This window comes from Scleropages formosus, chromosome 2 (genome assembly GCF_900964775.1).
Source record: "Scleropages formosus chromosome 2, fSclFor1.1, whole genome shotgun sequence".
In the NCBI taxonomy this organism is placed as follows: Eukaryota; Metazoa; Chordata; class Actinopteri; order Osteoglossiformes; family Osteoglossidae; genus Scleropages; species Scleropages formosus.
Window position 1 is genome coordinate 26,441 of NC_041807.1, and position 19,233 is coordinate 45,673.

Here is a 19,233-nt window from a genome sequence, read left to right on the forward strand (position 1 = left end):
TCATCCGCGTCTTTGGACTGTGGGACGAAATCGGAGCAGCCAAAGTGAACCCGCACAAACGACGCGGGTTTCGAACCCGCTGCCTGCCGCGGCACCCAGATATCACGCAGGCGTCGCAAAACTTTACGGGAGATGCGATGTGGCCTTTACCCCAGCGTCTGAGCGCACTGCCTGCGTGCATTAACTGTCCAAACTCCGTGAGTGTGTGCGCGCGCACACGATGACGCTCCCTGCGCCTGCACGTGCGAGCACGTGTTCCCTAAGTGCGTTACCTGCATGTGTCGCCTCTCAGCCTCGGCGCTTTGCACAGTTCTCTCCAGCTCCTTGACCCTGTCGGCCAGCGCCCTCCTCTCCCGCTCACCCCTACGCAGCACCTCCTCCTGCTGCTGCAGTGCCATCTGCGCAGAAGCGAGGCGTCCGTCCGCATCCCGCTTCCCTGCGGCACACGTAGCGCCGAGTGAGAGTCGTGCGCCGTTTTGCCAGGTGTAACACACACGCACGCGCGCACGCCTCCATTTCGTGTTTTTACACACCCCGAAACGTACCGGCACGCGGCAGACTCACCCTCCTGGCAATCCGAGAGCACGCTGTGCACCTGCGCCAGCTTCGCCTGAGCCGAGTCCCTCTCGCCGCACACCTCCTCCAGCTGCCGCTGCAGAGCCCCCAGCTGGCACCGCGCCTCGTCCTGCACGGCACAGCACAGCGGCAGCTCTCGCGTGAGGCCTCGCCCCCTGGAGACGCCGCTGACCCCGGCCCGTTGCGCGTTCGCCCTCGGCCGGCCGCGGACAGCGCGTTAACTGAGCGACGTCTCCGGCGTTCGCTTACGTTGACAGTCATCGACTTTGCGGACGCTTTTCTCCAAAGCGACGTACGTCTCGGAGCTTGAGTACGGTTACTTCGTCATGGACCGCATCACAGTATTCAATTAAAACACATTTAAAATTTAAAGAAAATTTAATAACGTGTATTATTAAACACAAATGCTACACGTTTATCAAGCATTTACGATAGCGGGGGAGAAGTGAGTGCCAAAGAGGTAAATTTTGAGTTGATAGCTCAGATTTATACCTATGGATACCTGCATACCACCTATGTCACTGCCACCTGATGGGAGCAGGGCACCAGGTGGCGCAACGGTTAAAGCCGTTACCCCTGCTTTGTACCCTTCATCAAGGTACTAACCCTGAATTGCGCTGGTAAACAATACCAGGGTAAATTGGATGAAGTGCCTTAATGTCCAAATCTCACGTTGCGATTGGCTTTGGACCAGAGCATCACATAAATGATTAAAATAACACATCCATTAGCTAGACCAGGGGCAGAGCAGTGGTTAGCGCTGCTGCCTTTTGACCAAAAGGTTACAAGTTCAAATCCCTGCTCTAGTGCTTTTAAGCAAGGTAACTTACCTAAAATTGCTCCAGTAAAATTACCCAGCTGTACAAATGGGTAAATAATTGTGTCAGATAAGTGTGGAGAGCACAACAAGGAGAACAATGTCTTCTCCTGTCTGCTTTTATTCCCTCAACTTCTTTGCAAGTGCAGCTCTCGTTTAGCTCCAGGCGAGTCCGTTTCTTTTAGCGGGGAATGAAGCTGTCGTTACGAGCCCCAAAGAGCAGACTTCGGCGCGAGTCCCAGCTTCGCCCAACTCGTCTCTCATTCCCGTAGCTCTCTAGCTCTAGCCGCCTCACTCTGACTTCAAGCCTCAACCTCTGCCTCTCTCCCATCATGCCCTGCCCCATCCCCCAATCACTGTCCAAACCCTCAAGATCCCCCACCCAGTCCCTTCCAGGCTTTTCTTTCTCACCCTGTCCCTCTGTGCCTCCCGCAGCTCTTGCAGGAACTCCCTCAAGCCGCTGCGCAAGGTCTCGGGGTCCAGCTCCGGAATGGGGAGGGGCAAAGGAGTGTCACCACGCTCAGGAGAGATGGGCCTGGAGCCCGAGCCCAAGCCCTTCTCTGGGCTCCCGCTGCTGCCTAACTCCTCCCAACCTGGAGACACAGACACACAGAGGCTGAGGGACACTGAAACACCTTCAGCTCCAGTGCTGACCAGTGGGCACTCTGGGTAATCAGGTGAGCGCATGACACCGTGCGGCGTGCCTACGGTGCGTGACACGCAGAGGAGCGCAGAAACGGAATGACTCGGCACAGCTCTGGAGAAATTGTTCCGCTCCCTCCCGCGTTCAACTTTTGCTGTGTGACCGTAAAAAAGATTAATTATCTTTAATTCTGACCTTTGGAGGGAGAGATGGACCTCCGCAAGGGGGACGTGCTGCGGTGGCGTGGGAGCGATTGCGGTCCAGGGGAGGTTCCTGACGGACTCCTTCCTCGGCCTCCGCCAGCAGAGCTCACCCTGCCCCCCGCGCTGATGCCGAGAGTGCGGGTCAGCGCTGACTGCAGGCTGCCCAGGCGGAACTCCAGCTCTTTGCGTTGGGCCTCCGAGCGGCTCAGCTCGGCCTCTGTGGCGGCCAGACGGCCCTGGGCCTCGCTCAGCTGCAGGCTCGCTTGCGCTGCCCCTTCCTGCGCTGCCTGCGCCCGAACCGCCAGGTTTCGAGCCTCATCCTGGAGCTTCTTCTCGCAGCCGCGAGCCTCCTGCAGCTGCGCAGATAGCTCCCGTTCACAGCCGCGCCAGCCTGACTCAGAGTCTGCCAACCGGCGCTGCAGGGAGGAGAGCTGGAGAGGCGGAGGAGCACTTAGATCGGTGTGTGTCCGGACTGCTCCCACCATGACAACTCGCATCCGAGCCCTACCGGCGCTGGTGTTCTGCCACTGACCTTCATCATTTCCGGTCTCCAGGTTCACAACATAGACTGGTACCGAAAGCAGGGAACGTGTGACCGAAGGTCGGCAGGTTTTAAGTTAAGATTCAACCTGCAGCTGAGTCCTGAACCACATTAAACCTTCAGTAAGAATCAGGGCGCGTGGAATAGAAATCTTGCAAGTTGCGTATCTTTCACCGTGGTATATACACCGATCCGCCAAAACATTGAAACTACTGACAGATGAATTGAATAACATTGATTATCTCATTACAATGGCACCTGTCAAGGGGTGGGATATTGTACATTAACCAGCAAGTGAAGAGTCAGTTCTTGAATTAGATGTGTTGGAAGCAGGAAAAATAGGCAAGTATAAGGATCTGAGCGACTTTGAGAAGGGCCAAATTGTGATGGCTAAACGACTGGGTCCGAGCATCTCCAAAACGGCAGGCCTGGTGTGGTGTTCCCGGTATGCAGTGGTTAGTATCTACCGAAAGTGGTCCAAGGAAGGACAACCGGTGAACCGGCGACAGGGTCATGGGCGCCCGAGGTTCATTGGTGCGCGTGGGGAGCGAAGGCTAGCCCGTCTGGTTCGATCCCACAAAAGAGATACTGTAGGAAGAACTGCTGAAAACCTTAATGCTGGCCATGATAGAAAGGTGCATTGCAGCTTGCTGTACATGGAACTGCATAGCCGCAGACCGGTCAGAGTGCCTGTGCTGACCCGTCCACCGCCGAAAGCGTCTACAGTGGGCACGTGAGCATCAGAACTGGACCGTGGAGCAATGGAAGAAGGTGGCCTGGTCTGATGAATCACGTTTTCTTTTACACGATGTGTACGGCCGGGTGCGTGTGCGTCATTTACCTGGGGAAGAGATGGCAACAGGATGCACTATGGGAAGAAGGCAAGTCGGCAGAGGCAGCGTGGTGCTCTGCCCAATGTTCTGCTGGGAAACCTTGGGTCCTGCCATTCATGTGGATGTTACTTTGACACGTACCACCTACCTAAAGATTGTTGCACACCACGTACACCCCTTCATGGCGACGGTATTCCCTGATGGCAATGGTCCTGCCACACTATAAAAATTGTTCAGGAATGGTTTGAGGAACATGACGAAGAGTTCAAGGTGTTGACTTGGCCTCCAGATTCCCCAGATCTCAATCCGATCGAGCATCTGTAGGATGTGCTGGAAAAACATTTCGATCCTTGGAGGCCCCACCTCGCAACTTACAGGACTTAAAGGATCTGCTGCTAATGTCTTGGTGCCAGATACCATAGGACACCTTCAGAGGTCTCGTGGAGTCCATGCCTTGATGGGTCAGAGCCGTTTTGGCGGCACGAGGGGAACCCACAGAATGTTAGGTCAGGTGGTTTTAATGTATTGGCTGATCGGTGTAAATCAATATAAGCCCACATACAGAACGGCATGATACGGGAGTCGAATGCAGAGTTCAGTGGTTTGTTTGCGGATGTTCCTGCATCGACTGACGGTGAGGAGAAGGGCGGATGTGTAAACAGCTTGTGTCGTTTGCTAAGCTGTTCTCACCCGCTTCCTCAGCCCGGATCATGGCATCGATTGACGCCTAAATGTCTGAAAAGTAAGCATCCAGAGTCCCACGTACACCCACGGGTCAAATTTATCCCGCAGGGCAGTGTCCTAGGATGCAACGTACAGCGCCTAAGCCCATTCTCACCTCCTTCTTGAGGGTGTTTCTCGCCGTCTCCGCCTCGGCCAGCCTCTGCTTGAGCGCAAACACATCTCTGCTCCTCTCCTCCTCCCTCTGCTCGTCCACGGAGATTCGCGCCTGTAGCTCGGCCACCTCTCGGCCCCGCTGTTCCTTCTCCCCATCCAGGACCTTCACCTAAAGCAGGAGAAGGGCAAGCAGGACTAAAGCGTACGTCTTAACCAGCCGCTCACACGACGTCCTCTGCGATAGCGCCGTGCTGAGAGGAACCCTTTCGGCCGACACCCGAACCCCTGCTCGTCCCCGGTGCCGCCGACCTGTCTGCGCAGCTCCTGCAGCTCCCGACGCGCCTCCAGCCGCGACCTCTCGACATCGCGGAGGCAGCTCCGCAGCTCGGCCACTTCCTTCTGCGCCGACCCAAGGCTCTCTTCCAGCACCGCCAACCTCTGCTCCTTCTCCTCACACTGGCGCTTTGTGCTGAAATTATGCAAAGAAGCTCACAAGTGTGACGAGACGCTCTCGGACCCTCGGCGAATGAGCGACGCTGAAACGTTTGGGAAAAAACTAAAACCTTTTAATTTTATCGCCTCTGTAGCGAAAATATTTAGCTGATGCTTTTCTTCAAAGCGACTTACAATGTTAATTTATCTACAATTATGTATCTTTTTGTACACCTGTGTAATTTTTACTGGAGCAATTTTACGGTAAGTACCTTGCTCAAGGGTACTCCAACTGGCGGTTGGATTGAACCTGCAACCTCTGGATCCAAATGCAGTAGCTGTAACCACTATGCTACCAACTGACACCCACTGGATGTTTCAGAACAGCGAGAAAAAAAAAAAATGCATGTGTGTGAAAAGTGCGGCACATCCCCAGCAGAAGAAGAGTGCCGCAAATTATTTCAAGGCCATGAAAAAAATTGGCAGAAGTGAACCCGCCGAAGGCCGCAAACTAGCCCATGTTTCCTGCAGCGTTTTTAATGTTCGAAAGAAAAACCCAGAATTTTTCCTCCGGTCCCAAATCCCTAGGGTCTCGATGCATTTTTACAAGAACTCTAAACAATAACGTATAAACAAATATTCCGAGCCGTTGCAGAAAAATCGACAAGTTCAACGTTGCACAGCCGCCGCACCTGATCCTTTCACTCTCGGCCGCTCTCAGCGTCTCCCTCAGCTGGCTGTTGGACAGGCGCAGAGTGTCCCTCTCCTTGGTGACGTCCCCCAGAGCTCGTCGCAGCTCCGCAGCATCCCGCCGCAGCCCTTCCCTGGCATCTCGGTACTGACAGAGGCGCTTCTCCGACTCGAGCAACTCCCGCCTCACCGAGTCGCGACCCTCCTCGCTGGCGGAAAGGGCTGCCCGGCACTCATCAAGCTGAACGGGCGGAAGGTCACATGGGTCACCGGGCCGCACTCGCTACGCCGCCGACTGCACCGCAGTCGCAGCCAGGCGCCCACCTCTTTCAGGGCGTTGTCCGCATGCGTCTTCGAGTCTGCGGAGCTCTCCTGCAGCCTGCACAGGTCACGGGAGTGCGCATTAGCCGTATCCTCCATCTGAGAGCGCAGCTCCTGCAGCTCCGCAGTCAGAGCGCCCACGGCGGCCTGCAGAACGGTACAGGAGGAGGGGATGGCGTGAGCGACGACTAATACGATGGCTAGCGAGACAGCGGAGAGCGTAGTGGTTAAAGCTGCTGCTCCTAGACCCAAAGGTTGTAGGTTTGCTCCCCACCTCTGGCTGTAGTACCTTGGTATTTATCCTAAATCGCTCCAGTAAAATTACCCAGCTGCATAAATGAGTAAATAACTAAGCCCTTTGGGGAAAAAAGCATCAGCTAAATAAATAAATGTAAAGCTGTGGCCCATGAAAGATGGAATAACATGTGGTCAATAGGTTCCACGACTAACCACTAGGTGGCACTGCTGAGCCACATGTGCCAATGGCTTTTACAACCACAATACAGGCCACATGGTGTCTGATCTTAAAGTAAAATTTTTGGGGGAAGTCAGTAGCGTACTAGATAGAGCTGCTGCCTTTAGAGCCAAAGGTTGTGGGTTTAAGCCTCTCCTCCAGCTGCAGTACCCTTAAGCAAGGTACTTACTCTAAAATTGCTCCAGTAAAATTACCGAGCTGTGTAAATAGTTGTAAACAGATTAACATTGTAAGTTGCTTTGGAGAGAAGTGTCAAGTAAATGTAAACTGCAGTCAAAAATTTGGTTCGGTTTCATTCCAACAACTCATTCATCACAGCTTATTCTTCCCACTGTTCTATCCGTAATCAATTATACCTGATTATTGGGGCGCAGTGACCTTGGGGCCTCCCCCGTTAGCTGAACAGCGCAAACCTACACCCAAACCTGCGTTTCCGTGATCAAAGCGGCCCTCACCCTCTCTTGCTCTTTGCAGCAGGCAGCCTCTCTACGCAGCCGGTCCACCTCGAGCGTAGCCGTGCTCAGCTCCACCTGGAGCGCAGACACCCTCTCCGAGAGCATGGCCTTCTCCGCTTCTTTGAGCGAAAGGGCCTGCGATGGCAGGACAGAGACGAAGAGCAGCCGATGATGATTATTATTATGACATTCTAGTCTGCAACAGTTAGACAGGGGCAGTTGATAGGATGGTTGGAGCTGCTACTGCCTTTGGACCCAAAGGTTACAGGTTCAAGCTTTGCCTCCAGCTGTAGTACCCTTAAGCAAGGTACTCACTGTAAAATTACCCAACTGTGTAAATAGTTCTGAGTATCTTAACATTATAAGTTGCTTTGGAGAAAAGCATCAGCTAATTTAATAAATGTAAAGCTGTGGCTCACGGAAGCTGTCCAAATGTGTGGTCAATAAGTTCCAAGATTAACCACTAGGTGGCACTGCTGAGTCAAATGCGCCAATGGCTTGCAACCACAGCAGGGGACTGGTTTCAGAGTCAGTCATATTTTTTCGGGGCAGCCGGTAGCGTAGTGGTTAGAGCCTTTGGACCAAAAGGTCGCAAATCCAAGTCCCACCTCGGGTTGCCGTACCCTTGAACGAGGTAGGTACCCTAAATTGCTCCAGTAAAATTACCCAGCTGTATTAATGGGTAAAAAACTAAGTAACTAAACACTGTAACTCACTCTGGAAAAAAGGGTCAGCTAAATTAATAAATGTAAACGGGGACGTTTCCATGAATCTGCACTCGAACCCATCCACGCGTCTCGCATCGCTCACCTGCTGCTTGTCGCTCTCGGCCTGCAGCAGGCGATGCTCCCTGTCGTGCTGCAGGGCGCTGAGCTCGGCCGTCAGCTCCGCCCGCTCCCGTTCCACCTTGAGGAGCGCTTCCTCCGCTTCCTGGCGCAGACGCCGAGCCACCTCCTCTTGTTCGGCCTCCAGCCTCCGCCTTAGCGCCTCCTGTAGGAGAAAGCCAGACTGCACGGTCATACTGTTTAGCCTTTTCACATCAATAAAGACGCACAAAGAACGGCTCTCTGGATTTTACAGACATGTGGGAATATCACCGCTCTCCAGTCAGTCTGGACTTCTGTACACATTTCAGCAGCCCACACGGATGCAAGCCGCTGCCACGTCCCACTCCAGATGCGCGCCCGGGTACCTTCTCGGAGGCCAGCCTCTCGATCTCCTCCTGATGGTCGCTCAAGGCATTCCGCAAAGCCTGCTGCCCCTCCTGCCTGGCCAGAGTGAGCGCCTGCACCAGACTCTCCCGCTCTCTCTCACTTTGCACCAGGGCTTGCTCCCCTTCCACCCGTACCCGCTTCAGCTCCGCTACGGGGAGGGCACAGAAAGATGGACACGGTGACACAGTCTTGCTCCTGCCCCTGCCCCCCTCCGCCTGCCTGCTGTTGCTCCTCCTCTTTTACATTACCTCATTTATCTGACCAGACAGCATACAGCCCCTGCTCTGGTTGCAAGCCATTGGCACATGAGGCTCAGCAGTGCCATCTAGTGGATAGTCTTAGAACCTATTGACTGCACATTAGGACAGCTTTCATGGGCCATGGCTTTACATTTATTCATTTAGTTTATGCTTTTCTCCAAAGTAACTTACAATTATTTACCCATCTATACAGCTGCTAATTTTACTGGAACAATTTAGGATAAGTACCTTGCTCAGTGGTACTACAGCTTGAGGTGGAATCAAACCTATAGCCTTTGGCTCCAAAGGGAGCAACTCCAACCGCTACGCTACCAGCTGCCCCTTTTACTGTCTATTTTCCCTCCTCAATTATCCTCCCCATTTTTCCACTGCTGCTTAAAAGTCCTTCCCCGAATGCCTCCTATATCAACTATTTCTTTTACCAATACTTAACTGCCTTGCTCAGCCTGCCTCTCTTATCCCTTCACCCATCTCTCCTTCTCCATTGATACACATCTCTTTCCCTCCCCGCATGCTCAAATCACCACTCCCAGCCCTGGTGCCCCTCCCCACCTTACCGCTGGTGGTCTCTTTGCCCAGTCGGAGGGCCTGGTTCTCAGACTCCAGCTGCTCCCTGCGGGACTCCAGCTGCACCAGCTGCTGCTGCACCTCAAACAGGCTGGTCTCCAGCGCCTCCCTCTCTGACCTTCAGCGAGGGTCACAAGCAGTGTCACTCTAGTCTTATTTATTATTCTTATTAATCTTATTTCTTATAATTATGAAATTTACATATGTTTCTTCAAAAGTTGAAAAAAGTATTGATCGTTTCTTTGGTGTACTGGCATAATGGTGAGATGTGTGTATTTTTTTGCACATTCATAAGTCTGAAAAAAAAAAAACAACCCTATCCCGAGGGGGGGAAAAAAAAAAAAAAAAAAAAAAAAAAGGTATTAATAAAAGCCACCGTTACTATTCTGTCCCAAAGCATCAGACATATTGCTGGCAGAAACTAGAAGAGTTTCGTAAAATAAACAAAAATTCCTGATACAAATAAGTAAATGTCAGCATTAAGGAACCCAAAAGGGTTTATTACTGATGAATAAGCTATAGAATAATATTGATGGAATGCTATTACAGGGACAGCTGGTAGTGTAGTGGTTAGAACCGCTCCCTTCGAACCCAAGGGTCGCAGATTCGATCCCCACCTCCCGCTGTAGCAGCCTTGAGCAAGGTACCTACATAGACATTTACTCATTTAGCAGACGCTTTTCTCCAAAGTGACGTGCATCTCATAGAAATACAATTTGTGCATCACATCAGCAGAAAGACATAGTTGCCGACGTGATTAAGTAAACCTAGTTTGTTTCTTTCCACTTTATGCACCGATGTTCATCGCATGAGGAGGTGCGCAAAATTTGCTTACCCTAAATTGCTCTAATAAAATTACCCAGCTGTATAAACGGGTAAATAACTGTAACATCAGTAATTGTTTCATAAAATAGAAGAAATTTAGGGGTTAGACATCACCAAGCAGCATTTGGAATTTTTTCCATATCTTTGACTCTAAGGAACAATTAACTTCTTCCCTGTTGGCATATTGCTCTGCGTCTCTCTCGCAGCCATAAGCCAACCACACGCCGCCGGCTGTACCTGAAGGCGGCAAGCTCCTCGGTCAGGGCTGCATTCTCTCGTTCGGAGGCGGTGAGCTGCACCACCAGTCCCGCTTTCTCCCGGGCCAACTCTGCCCGGCTGCGGCCCGCCTCTTCCAGGGCCGCTCCCTGGCGCCGTCCCTCGCCGCGGGCCGCGTCCAGCTCGGCCCCCAGCGCGCTGACCTCTCCGCACAACTGCCAACAGGAGTCAAAACCAGGTTATGTGCTGTAACGCAGAAGGAAGCAGCTCTGGAAATCATCCGCTGTTAATGCGTTCGGATGCTCCGTCGCAGCTGCCGGGATCTCCGGCACTGACTCGAAGTGGGATCCTTTCTTCGTTTCAGTTTTGCAGATGAGCCAGGGTGCCAAGGCAGGCGAGCGTGGCAGGTGCGGCCATACGGCAATTCTATTATCAGCCAAAAACTGGCGGGTGACAGGACACATGCAGGCGAGAACAGCAACGGGACTGGACAAGTGGATTCGTTTCACATCTTGACAGAGAGACCAAACACGCACTCGCAAAAACCTTCACCACATCCCAGCAAACGGGTATAGTTTAAAACTGTGAGGGCGCTTTAAAAAGACAGCAGGCGCACGGCCACCGGATTACACCTCGCGCATGTGTCGCGCACGCATCCTGCCTTTTCACCTGCGTGACTTTGTCCTGCAGCTTTGCCCGGTCTGCCCGGAGAGTTTGGAGCTCCGCCTCGAGGCCCACCCTGCCAAGCTCCATCTCCTGCAGCGACTGGTGGAGGGCCAGACGGGCAGCATCCAGCTCCAGCCGCTCCTGCTCCAAACGCACCAGCTCATCCCGGATGGTCAGTTTCTCCTGCTCCGCCTCCCGCTTCTGCGCCGCAAGGTGACTCTTCTCCTCCTCCAGCTGAGATGATGGGGAGCAGGCATTTTGCAAGGGGGAGAGAGATCACAGCTAGAAGACATTGCATACCGAGATACCTACAGCATCGCCCTTCATCGGTTGCGCCACGAAGCGACGGATCTGTGTTCTTGGGATTAAAACCAACACCAGCCGAGCCTTGTTCGGCAGACTACGGCCAGTACAACTATTACCCTGGTAAGTGGTATTTTCACCTAAGTAGTCCGCTCTACCTTTTTTTCCATGCTGTGACCACAGCTGGGAAGATCACTGGTACCCCACTCCCCTCCATACAGCACATCTACCGTGCCCACTGTGCCCGTAAAGCCTCCAAAATTGTGGGCGAGCCCACACGCCCTCTCCCACAGCCTATTCAGCCTCCTGCCATCTGGGAAGAGATACAGGAGCAAATAAGCCAGCTCCACCAGACTGGGCAGCAGCTTTTCCTCCCAAACTATCAGGATCCTGAACTCTCTCTACCACCCTTAACATACCTTAAGAGACTTCTGAACTCTGACCCCCAGCACCCATACCCACCATCCAGAATACCACCAGCCACTTTAATACGGACTGTAGAGAATGTCTTTTTTATGCCGCTGACTGTTCTGCCGAAACCTTATTTAATGCATCCTATATCTATATTGTTCTTCTTTTTCTTGCACAAACTCCTTTTTATTATTCATTTATTATTATTATATTTATTTAATTCTTAGACTGAAGACAAAACACCGCACTTGATATATGTATATTGTAACAACCCGCGTTACTGCGTGTTTGGGCACGAAGATTTGCTCCTTGTACCTAGTTGCATTATGGGTAAACTGTAAATAGTGTACAACCACTGGGGGAAATGATGGGGTGACCCTGTTTGCCGGTGTGTTGAGAGAGAGAGAGAGAGAGAGAGAGAGAGAGCCTGGGGGCGCTAAGCAGGCTGGGAAGGCTGGCTAGACGTGCAGGTCCTGGAGGAAACGAGGTCTTTGGACCGAGAGCAATATTTCCCTGTGTGCCGGTGTTCGAATAAACGTTCGAGATGAACGCTGCCTCTGCGTCCTTCTTCTCCCCATCCAAACCCACAGCACTGCGCGCCACAATATTGTATTCTCTACGTTGTCCTCTATGCTCACACTGTGGTCCAGGAGAAATGCTGCTTCACCTCCAATGTATGTCCTAAACATACTGTGGGCATGACATTAAAGTTTACTTTGACTTTGATACAGAAAACAAAAAAAAAAAAAAAAACAAAACAAAAGGGGGATTGCAATGAAAACTATGAAAATAATATCACCAAAAAGAACATAAGAGGACAAATACATATGTGATAGTTTAATAGAGAAATACTATGGTAAAACTTGGTGTTTCTCTCAGTGCTTATACAGTTCTCCATATACACACACACACACACACACACACACACACACACACACATATATATATATATATATATATTATATATATACATACACACACACATACATACATATATATATATAGATATATTAATGATGGGGGATAAAATTGGCTCTTACCAAAATGAGATGAAGGGTATTATACATTGTACATTAGTTGCATACTATATATAACTCATTAAATTATATATATATATATATATATATATATATATATATATATATATATATATATATGTGTGTGTGTGTGTGTGTGTGTGTGTATGTATGTGTGTGTGTGTGTGTGTGTGTGTGAGAGAGAGAGACCTAAAATTTCAAACGTCACTGACCTGGATGATGATGGAGTTGAGGTCCAACTTGTCCTGAGCAAGGCCTTCGTTCAAACTGCCCATCTTAGCCAGAGAGTCCCGGAGCGAAGCCTCCTCGGAGCGCAGCTTGTTCACCAGGAGGGCGAGCTCCGCGTTGCCGGACTCGGCCTGAGCCAAAGAGAGAGCAAGAGGGGCTCGCGGGTGCGACACGGAGTCAGACGGCGCCCCCGCCGCCACCTTCAGTACGGCTCACTGCAAATGGGGCGGTGTGGAACTCAGGCGGCGATGAAGCAATGAAAAAAAGACGACAAATATAATTGAGACGGAGGGAGACTCTGCCACGGAAATGAAAGGAGAGGCTAAATGAAGCGTGGGGACAAGTTACGTCTATTCGTTCAGCTCATGCCTTTCTCCAAAGCAACTTAGAATGTTAATCTACCTACAGTTACTTACCCATTTACACAGCTGGGTAATTTTACCAGAGTCATTTAGGGTAAGCACTTTGCTCAAGGCTACTACGACCAGACATGAGAGTTGAACCTGTGACTTCTAGAGCTAAAGGCAGCAGCTCTATCCACTGCGCAGCACTAAACTGACACTGTTAAACAGCGCGACTTATAGCAGTAGATACACCGCACTGAACTCCCCCCCAAATCTTTCACCCGTCTATACAGTACCGCAGCGTAACACACATACCGTGCCCGCACACACCTAAAACGATCCTTTAGCTGAACTAACGCTAACTCCGAACAGACCGAGCGGGGATCAAACCCACGTCCGGTCGCACAGCCCACAGTCGGTGAGACTTCTGCACTACCTGCTGCGCCATCGTGCCGCCCACGGGGGAACGAGGCAGATACGGAGGTATTCTGCGTAGCGGGTCTTACCCTGGCCAGAGCCTCGGCGAGCTGAGCCTTCTCGCCCTCCAGAACCTGCCTCTCCACCGCCACCTGCTGATGGGTCTCCCTCACTGCAGAGAGCTCGCCGCGCTGGGTGGAGGCACGGCTCTCGCTCTGCTCCCACTGCTTCTGTCTGCGTGACAACGGAGGTGTACGGCGGGCACATCAGAGCGCCTTCTCGCTCGAGTATTGGCCGTACTGTTCACATTTCAATAACGGCTTAAAAAATACGTTGTAACCACGAGGGTGAGTCAAACAGTATCTGCAATAAGTTTTATAAAAGTCACAGTGTTTCACTGCATTTATTCATCTAGCGGTGGGCCTGGGGTTCGAGTCCCGCATGGGGTTCCTCGCGACGGACCGGCATCCCGTCCGGGGCGTCCCCTCCCCCTCCAGCCTTGCGCCCCGCGTCGCCGGGTTAGGCTCCGGCACGCTGCGACCCTGCTTGGGACGAGCGCTTTCTGACAACGTGTGTGCACGTATTCATCTAGCTGATGCTTTTCTCAGAAACGACTTACAACGTTAAGGTTACAATTACTACAACCTTGCAAATATTACATTAATTATTATTCCACATTTATACAGCTGGGCACTTTTATTGGAGCAATTTAGGGTAAGTACCTTGCTCAAGGGTACTACCGCCAGAGGTGGGACTCAAACCGATGACCTACGGACCTAGGAAAGGCGGTAGCTCTAACCCCTACACCGCCAGCTGTCCCCTTGTAAATCACATTTACATTAATTCATTTACGTGACATTTATTCGTTTAGCAGCTGCTTCTCTCCAGAGCGACGTACATCTCGGATGGAAGAGATTAAGGGTGTCTCGTCTTTCTTGATGGGGATGGTTTCCACCAAGTTCTTTGCGGGCGTGTGCGTTGTGCTTTGTTCGTATAACTTCCAAATGAATCCACATTTTTGTTTCGAACCAAACGTGCACGTTCGAGGCTCTCCCATAATGCCTCTTCCCTGCGTCCGTAACGTGTCCCGTTGCGACCGCCGCCATTTCCCCCGCTGTCCCTCCAGCGATACCCGTGTCTCTCCTTCTCCGCTTTATTCCACCCCGCTTGCAAACGCTCCGAACCCCCACACTGGCTCACACTCTCTCGGTCTCCGCCCTGGCGCGATCCCTCTCCTGCACGGCCGCCTCCTTCTCCTCCCTCTCGCGCTCCCGCTCCCTTTGCGCGGCCGTCGCCGCGAGCTGCAGCTTCTCGCAGTCCATCTGCAACATCTGCACCTTCGACTGCGCCGCCTGCGTCGCCTTCTCCAAGTCGGCCTTCTCGCTGAGGGAGTGGAGCGGGGAATAGCAGGGCAGAGCAAAGGCAGCAGCGAATATCTGTTTTCGTTTCGGGATTAAGAAACATTTTTAATATTTACGGTAATAAAGAACAACATAAATCTATATAAATAAGGCACCGACGTTCCTATAAGGCTTATTAATAAAGAGTAGGAAACGGATTTCATATAAAGACATGGATCAGTTGAAGTAGGACAGAGTGTGTGTGCGCGCGAGTGTGTCCACGTGGAGAGCGACACCCTCACCTGGTCAGCGTGTCCCTGTCCTGGCGCAGACGGTCTCTCTCCCGCAGCGCCGTGTCCCTCTCCCTGTACGCACCGTCCCTCTCGCCCTGTAGCTGCTGGCTGCGCAGCTCCGCTTCCTGCCGACTCGCCTCTGCCTCCCCCAGCTGCTTGCGCAAGTGCTGCGCCGAAGACTGCGCAGACAGCAGGCGTCCGCCGGTCTCCTGCGAACGAGAGAGGACGGGAGCACGGCGACGACTGCTACGTAGGCAAGCGAGCGGTCACAGGGCAACGCAACCGTAAGGGTCAGCCCATGCGTGCGTCCACGATGAGGTTTTTTCACTAGAGTAAATGATGAGGAAATGACTGAAGGGAGAGGGCACAGTTAGGGTGGGGGGTGAGAGGAGGGGATGGGAAGAGGTGTCCTACCTGCAGCTGGAGCTGCCTGCTCCCCAGCAAGGAGCGCAGGGCGGAGAGGCTGGCGTCCGGCAGCGGGAGGGGCGGGGAGCGGCCGGGGGACGAGGGCGAGGAGGGCCGATGCGGGGAAGAACCTCGGAGCAGGGGAATCAGGGAGCGCTCCAGGCTTTCCCGCTCTCCCTCGGCGTCAGGAAGCGCCCCCGCGTCGCCGTCCGCCAGCAACATCTATGGAACCGCAGAGAGGGACAGGGCTTTAGCACGCACGCTCGTCTCCTCAAATCCCATTTTTCTGACCAAACTCGACTCAAGGCGGTTTGCAAAAGCACCCCTTCGCTCATCTATCGTAAATACATATATATTTATGTACTATTACACCATTCTTTTTTATATCCCTACAGCTGTATTCCTATACATACTATCTATATATATTTATATGCACACATTTTACCATTCTTATTTACATATCTACATCAATATACATTTACACTTAGCTGGTACTTTTTCTCCAAAGCGACTTACAGCTGGGTTACTGGAGCAATTTCGGGTAAGTGCATTACTCCAGGACACTACAGCTGAGGTGGGATTTGAACCTGTGACCTTTTTGGGTCCAAGGCCAGCAATGTTAACCACTACACTGCCAGTTATCCCCCACAATATTTTGTTGTATTTTTAAAGGAGAATGGAAGCAGTGGCCAGCAGCAGGAAATAACCCAGCAATAGAGAGCAGTCCACCCCACAGACATGTCTCGCTGGGCAAACGCACAGTTCGTGAGGAGGGATTCGAACCCGTGACCTTCAGGTTTAAAGGCAGCAGCTTTTCCCACCACGCAACCAGCTGGTATGGTATATGACTGGATATATATATCTATGCACTTTTCTACCTATACTTACCCCAGTCTTGTTTTACCCAAGCTGATAACCAATTACCATTTGACTGCCCATCCAGGTTTTAGAAAACCACTGTCTGGACCCACCAGGTGAAGTGATTTACCTGTGCAAATATTTCCTTCAATAAAATGATAAAGAGCTGAAGTTAAGCAAAAACCAGCATCACCCGTGGTCCTCAAAGTCCATCAAGTGGCGAGCGCCAACACTCCCTCTACTCACTTTCGGCAACCGTTTGTCCTGGTCAGGCTCACGGAAGCCCAAAATCACTGGCTACAGGGGTTGGTGGGGTACACCCTGGATGGAACTCCAGCCCATTGCAAGGTAGCCTCTCTCTCTCTCTCTCTCTCTCTCTCTCTCTCTCTCTCTCTCTCTCTCTCTCTCTCTCTCTCTCTCTCTCTCTCTCTCTCTCTCTCTCTCTCTCTCTCTCTCTCTCTCTCTCCTCTCTCTCTCTCTCTCTCTCTCTCTCTCTCTCTCTCTCTCTCTCTCTCTCTCTCTCTCTCTCTCACACACACACACAGGGCAACTTAGCATTGCCAATTCACCTGTACTGCTCATCTTTCGACTGTGGGAGGACATGTGATCATCACACAGACTGAGCTGGAATCAAATCCACGCCCCAGCAGCCCAGGTGCTGAAAGGTAGCGGCACAACCCGCTGCACCACTGTGCCACTGTCACGTATCACAGCAAAAAAAGGTATGCAGCAGAGATGCGGTAGAGCGTGCAGTAAACCGTGGCGCAGAGGAGCAGGGGCAACATCACCTGAGCCAAGTCCCGTAGGGTCTGTAGCAGGGTTTCAGTGTGTGCTCTCAGGGCCTGGAGCTCAGCGTGGTCTTCGCCGCTCTTCTCCTGTTAAAAAAAAAAAAAAAACACTCATCAGTGACAAATATGACTTTACTTCAGATCACAGGACTCTGATTTAGTGAAGTGAATTTCCTACAAGGGACATTTAAATCACTTTCAGAGGCTATGAAACCAATGGCCTGAGTGAGATCAGGGTAACTGCTCTTGCTGCTCTTTCTCTGCTTGCCCTCTACACTCCATCTCACAACTTGGTTCTTAGAAAAACAAGTACAACTAGAATGTTCTCCGGTGGCTCAAAAATCCCAGGCCACGTTACAGGTTACTCTGCTCTTTACAGGAGGTCCTTGATTTACGACGGGGTTTTGAGCCGACGACCTTGTCAAACATCAACTTCTTCGTAAACTACAAACACCCTCATGCTATGTTATGGAAATCATAAGGATATATCAACAATAAACATGCATGAAAGCTACAATGTATAACACTGTTGTTCTTTGTTAAAATGACTAATATAGAATAATATAAATACAGTACAGTACCATAATTATACTGTCACAATGAACTTTCATTTTCACTTTCACTTCTCCCATATCCTGCTTTTGCTTTCATATTTCTACCCATTTCAAATTAAAAGTTATCTGAATAGAAGGAACCATGCTGTAAAAAAAAAAAAAACAAAAAAAAATTAAAACTAAATCACAGTTGCAGACACAACGGCGTTAGACAATAAGAAATTCGCTGCCTTGCGGCAGAGTGGCCAGCCGATGCTGTGGTACAGCAGAAGGTGTGGTTGCTGTTAGACATTAGACTCAAAAATAATACAAGGTTCAATTCGTTGATGTTGTAAGTCACGAACTGTATTTTCATGCCACACCTCACAAACCGAAACGCTGCCCTTCCAGTAAATGTACCACTACATTAATTCACTTACCAGATGCATTTGTCCAAAGCGACACACAAATTATTATTAACCAGTATTTAGTTGACACCTTTATGCATGCAGCTTACGATGCTAGAATCAGTGCGCTGAACTACCTGCCCTCATTCACCCATTTAAGCAACAGAGCAATGTAGCACACACACACACACACACACACACACACACACACACACACACACACACACACACACACACACCATGCTACAAACAATAGACTCACCACTTGACCTGGAACAAGTGTATATATTTGCAAGGTGGGAGGGAACAGGAGCACTCAGAGGAAACCCACACAAACGCAGGGAGAACATGCAGACTCCACACAGACTGAGCTGGACTCAAACCCACATCCTAATGCACGGCTCAGGTTCCGCGAGGCACCGGCACGACACGTTGCACCCCCGCACTGCAGTAAAATAGCAGCGCAGAATAATCAAACCGCACGGTCACGGTCATACTTGAAATTCCACTGGAATACGCTTGTTGACTGCTCTTCAAATGCATAACATCGACTGTAAATTGTTTTTGGAGAAAAATTTCGATGTGAAATTTCCACAGGGCTCCCACCTGCAGTCTCTGGGTAAGCGTAGCCACGGTTCGGTCCTTCTCCTCCCCCTGGGCCTTCAACCTCCCACCTTCACGCACAGCATCGCTCAGCCTGAGGACGCAGAGTGACCAACACCTGTTGCTCCAAGTGTGCAGATAGCGACAGGGATGGGGTAACGGATGACAGCGACAGAACTCCGGAGGCACGGCCCAAGACCGCTGCGGACCTGGCATTAAGCTCCACCTTCTCCGCATCACATCTGGCCTGCAGCGCCATCATCTCGGCCACCCGGTCTCGCAGCTGTTGCTCCAGCTGCGCACGCTGTGCAGACTCTCGTTCCAGCGCCACGGCCACGCCCCCTTCCCGGCTGCGCAGGTCCGCAGCCACGCTCGCGCAGGAAGACTGCGCGGAATGGGAGACCCGTGCCAGCTCGTTGCGCATCTCCGACAGGTCCCTGAGCGAGAGCGGAAGAAGCAGAGCGGAAGCGGTGATGAGGACAGCGAGCGGGGATACGCTGTCCCGACTGCGTCCTCTCAGTCAAAACCGCCGGCTCCATTACTCTTCTACCGTATCTATGCCTTCGCTTACCGCTCAGTCGCATTCTTCAGCTCGAAGACGTGCCTCCTGAACCCGACCACCTGTCGCCAAAGGGTGAGCAGTCGGCTGTGCTCGCTGCTGAAGTAACTGTGGAAGGACTAGGAGGAGGAGACAA

At 51.5% G+C, this 19,233-nt stretch overlaps 1 protein-coding gene across 2 annotated transcripts in view; it reads right to left on the minus strand.

The window, feature by feature from the left end:
- crocc (ciliary rootlet coiled-coil, rootletin) overlaps positions 1-19,233 on the minus strand; it is a 33,822-nt gene that overhangs the window by 4,897 nt on the left and 9,692 nt on the right. For both annotated transcript variants that reach the window (XM_029246568.1, XM_029246566.1), the window contains 23 exons: positions 19,110-19,216; positions 18,748-18,975; positions 18,542-18,632; positions 16,996-17,082; positions 15,359-15,571; positions 14,954-15,153; positions 14,512-14,694; positions 13,401-13,545; positions 12,535-12,681; positions 10,575-10,805; positions 9,927-10,120; positions 8,855-8,982; positions 8,016-8,185; positions 7,634-7,813; positions 6,824-6,958; positions 5,897-6,040; positions 5,575-5,813; positions 4,760-4,919; positions 4,452-4,619; positions 2,232-2,670; positions 1,805-1,986; positions 565-685; positions 273-436 (listed from right to left, as the gene is read on the minus strand). In XM_029246568.1, the coding sequence (XP_029102401.1) occupies positions 273-436; positions 565-685; positions 1,805-1,986; positions 2,232-2,670; positions 4,452-4,619; positions 4,760-4,919; positions 5,575-5,813; positions 5,897-6,040; positions 6,824-6,958; positions 7,634-7,813; positions 8,016-8,185; positions 8,855-8,982; positions 9,927-10,120; positions 10,575-10,805; positions 12,535-12,681; positions 13,401-13,545; positions 14,512-14,694; positions 14,954-15,153; positions 15,359-15,571; positions 16,996-17,082; positions 18,542-18,632; positions 18,748-18,975; positions 19,110-19,216 (4,056 nt within the window). The remainder of the gene's footprint in view (positions 1-272; positions 437-564; positions 686-1,804; positions 1,987-2,231; positions 2,671-4,451; positions 4,620-4,759; positions 4,920-5,574; positions 5,814-5,896; positions 6,041-6,823; positions 6,959-7,633; positions 7,814-8,015; positions 8,186-8,854; positions 8,983-9,926; positions 10,121-10,574; positions 10,806-12,534; positions 12,682-13,400; positions 13,546-14,511; positions 14,695-14,953; positions 15,154-15,358; positions 15,572-16,995; positions 17,083-18,541; positions 18,633-18,747; positions 18,976-19,109; positions 19,217-19,233) is intronic.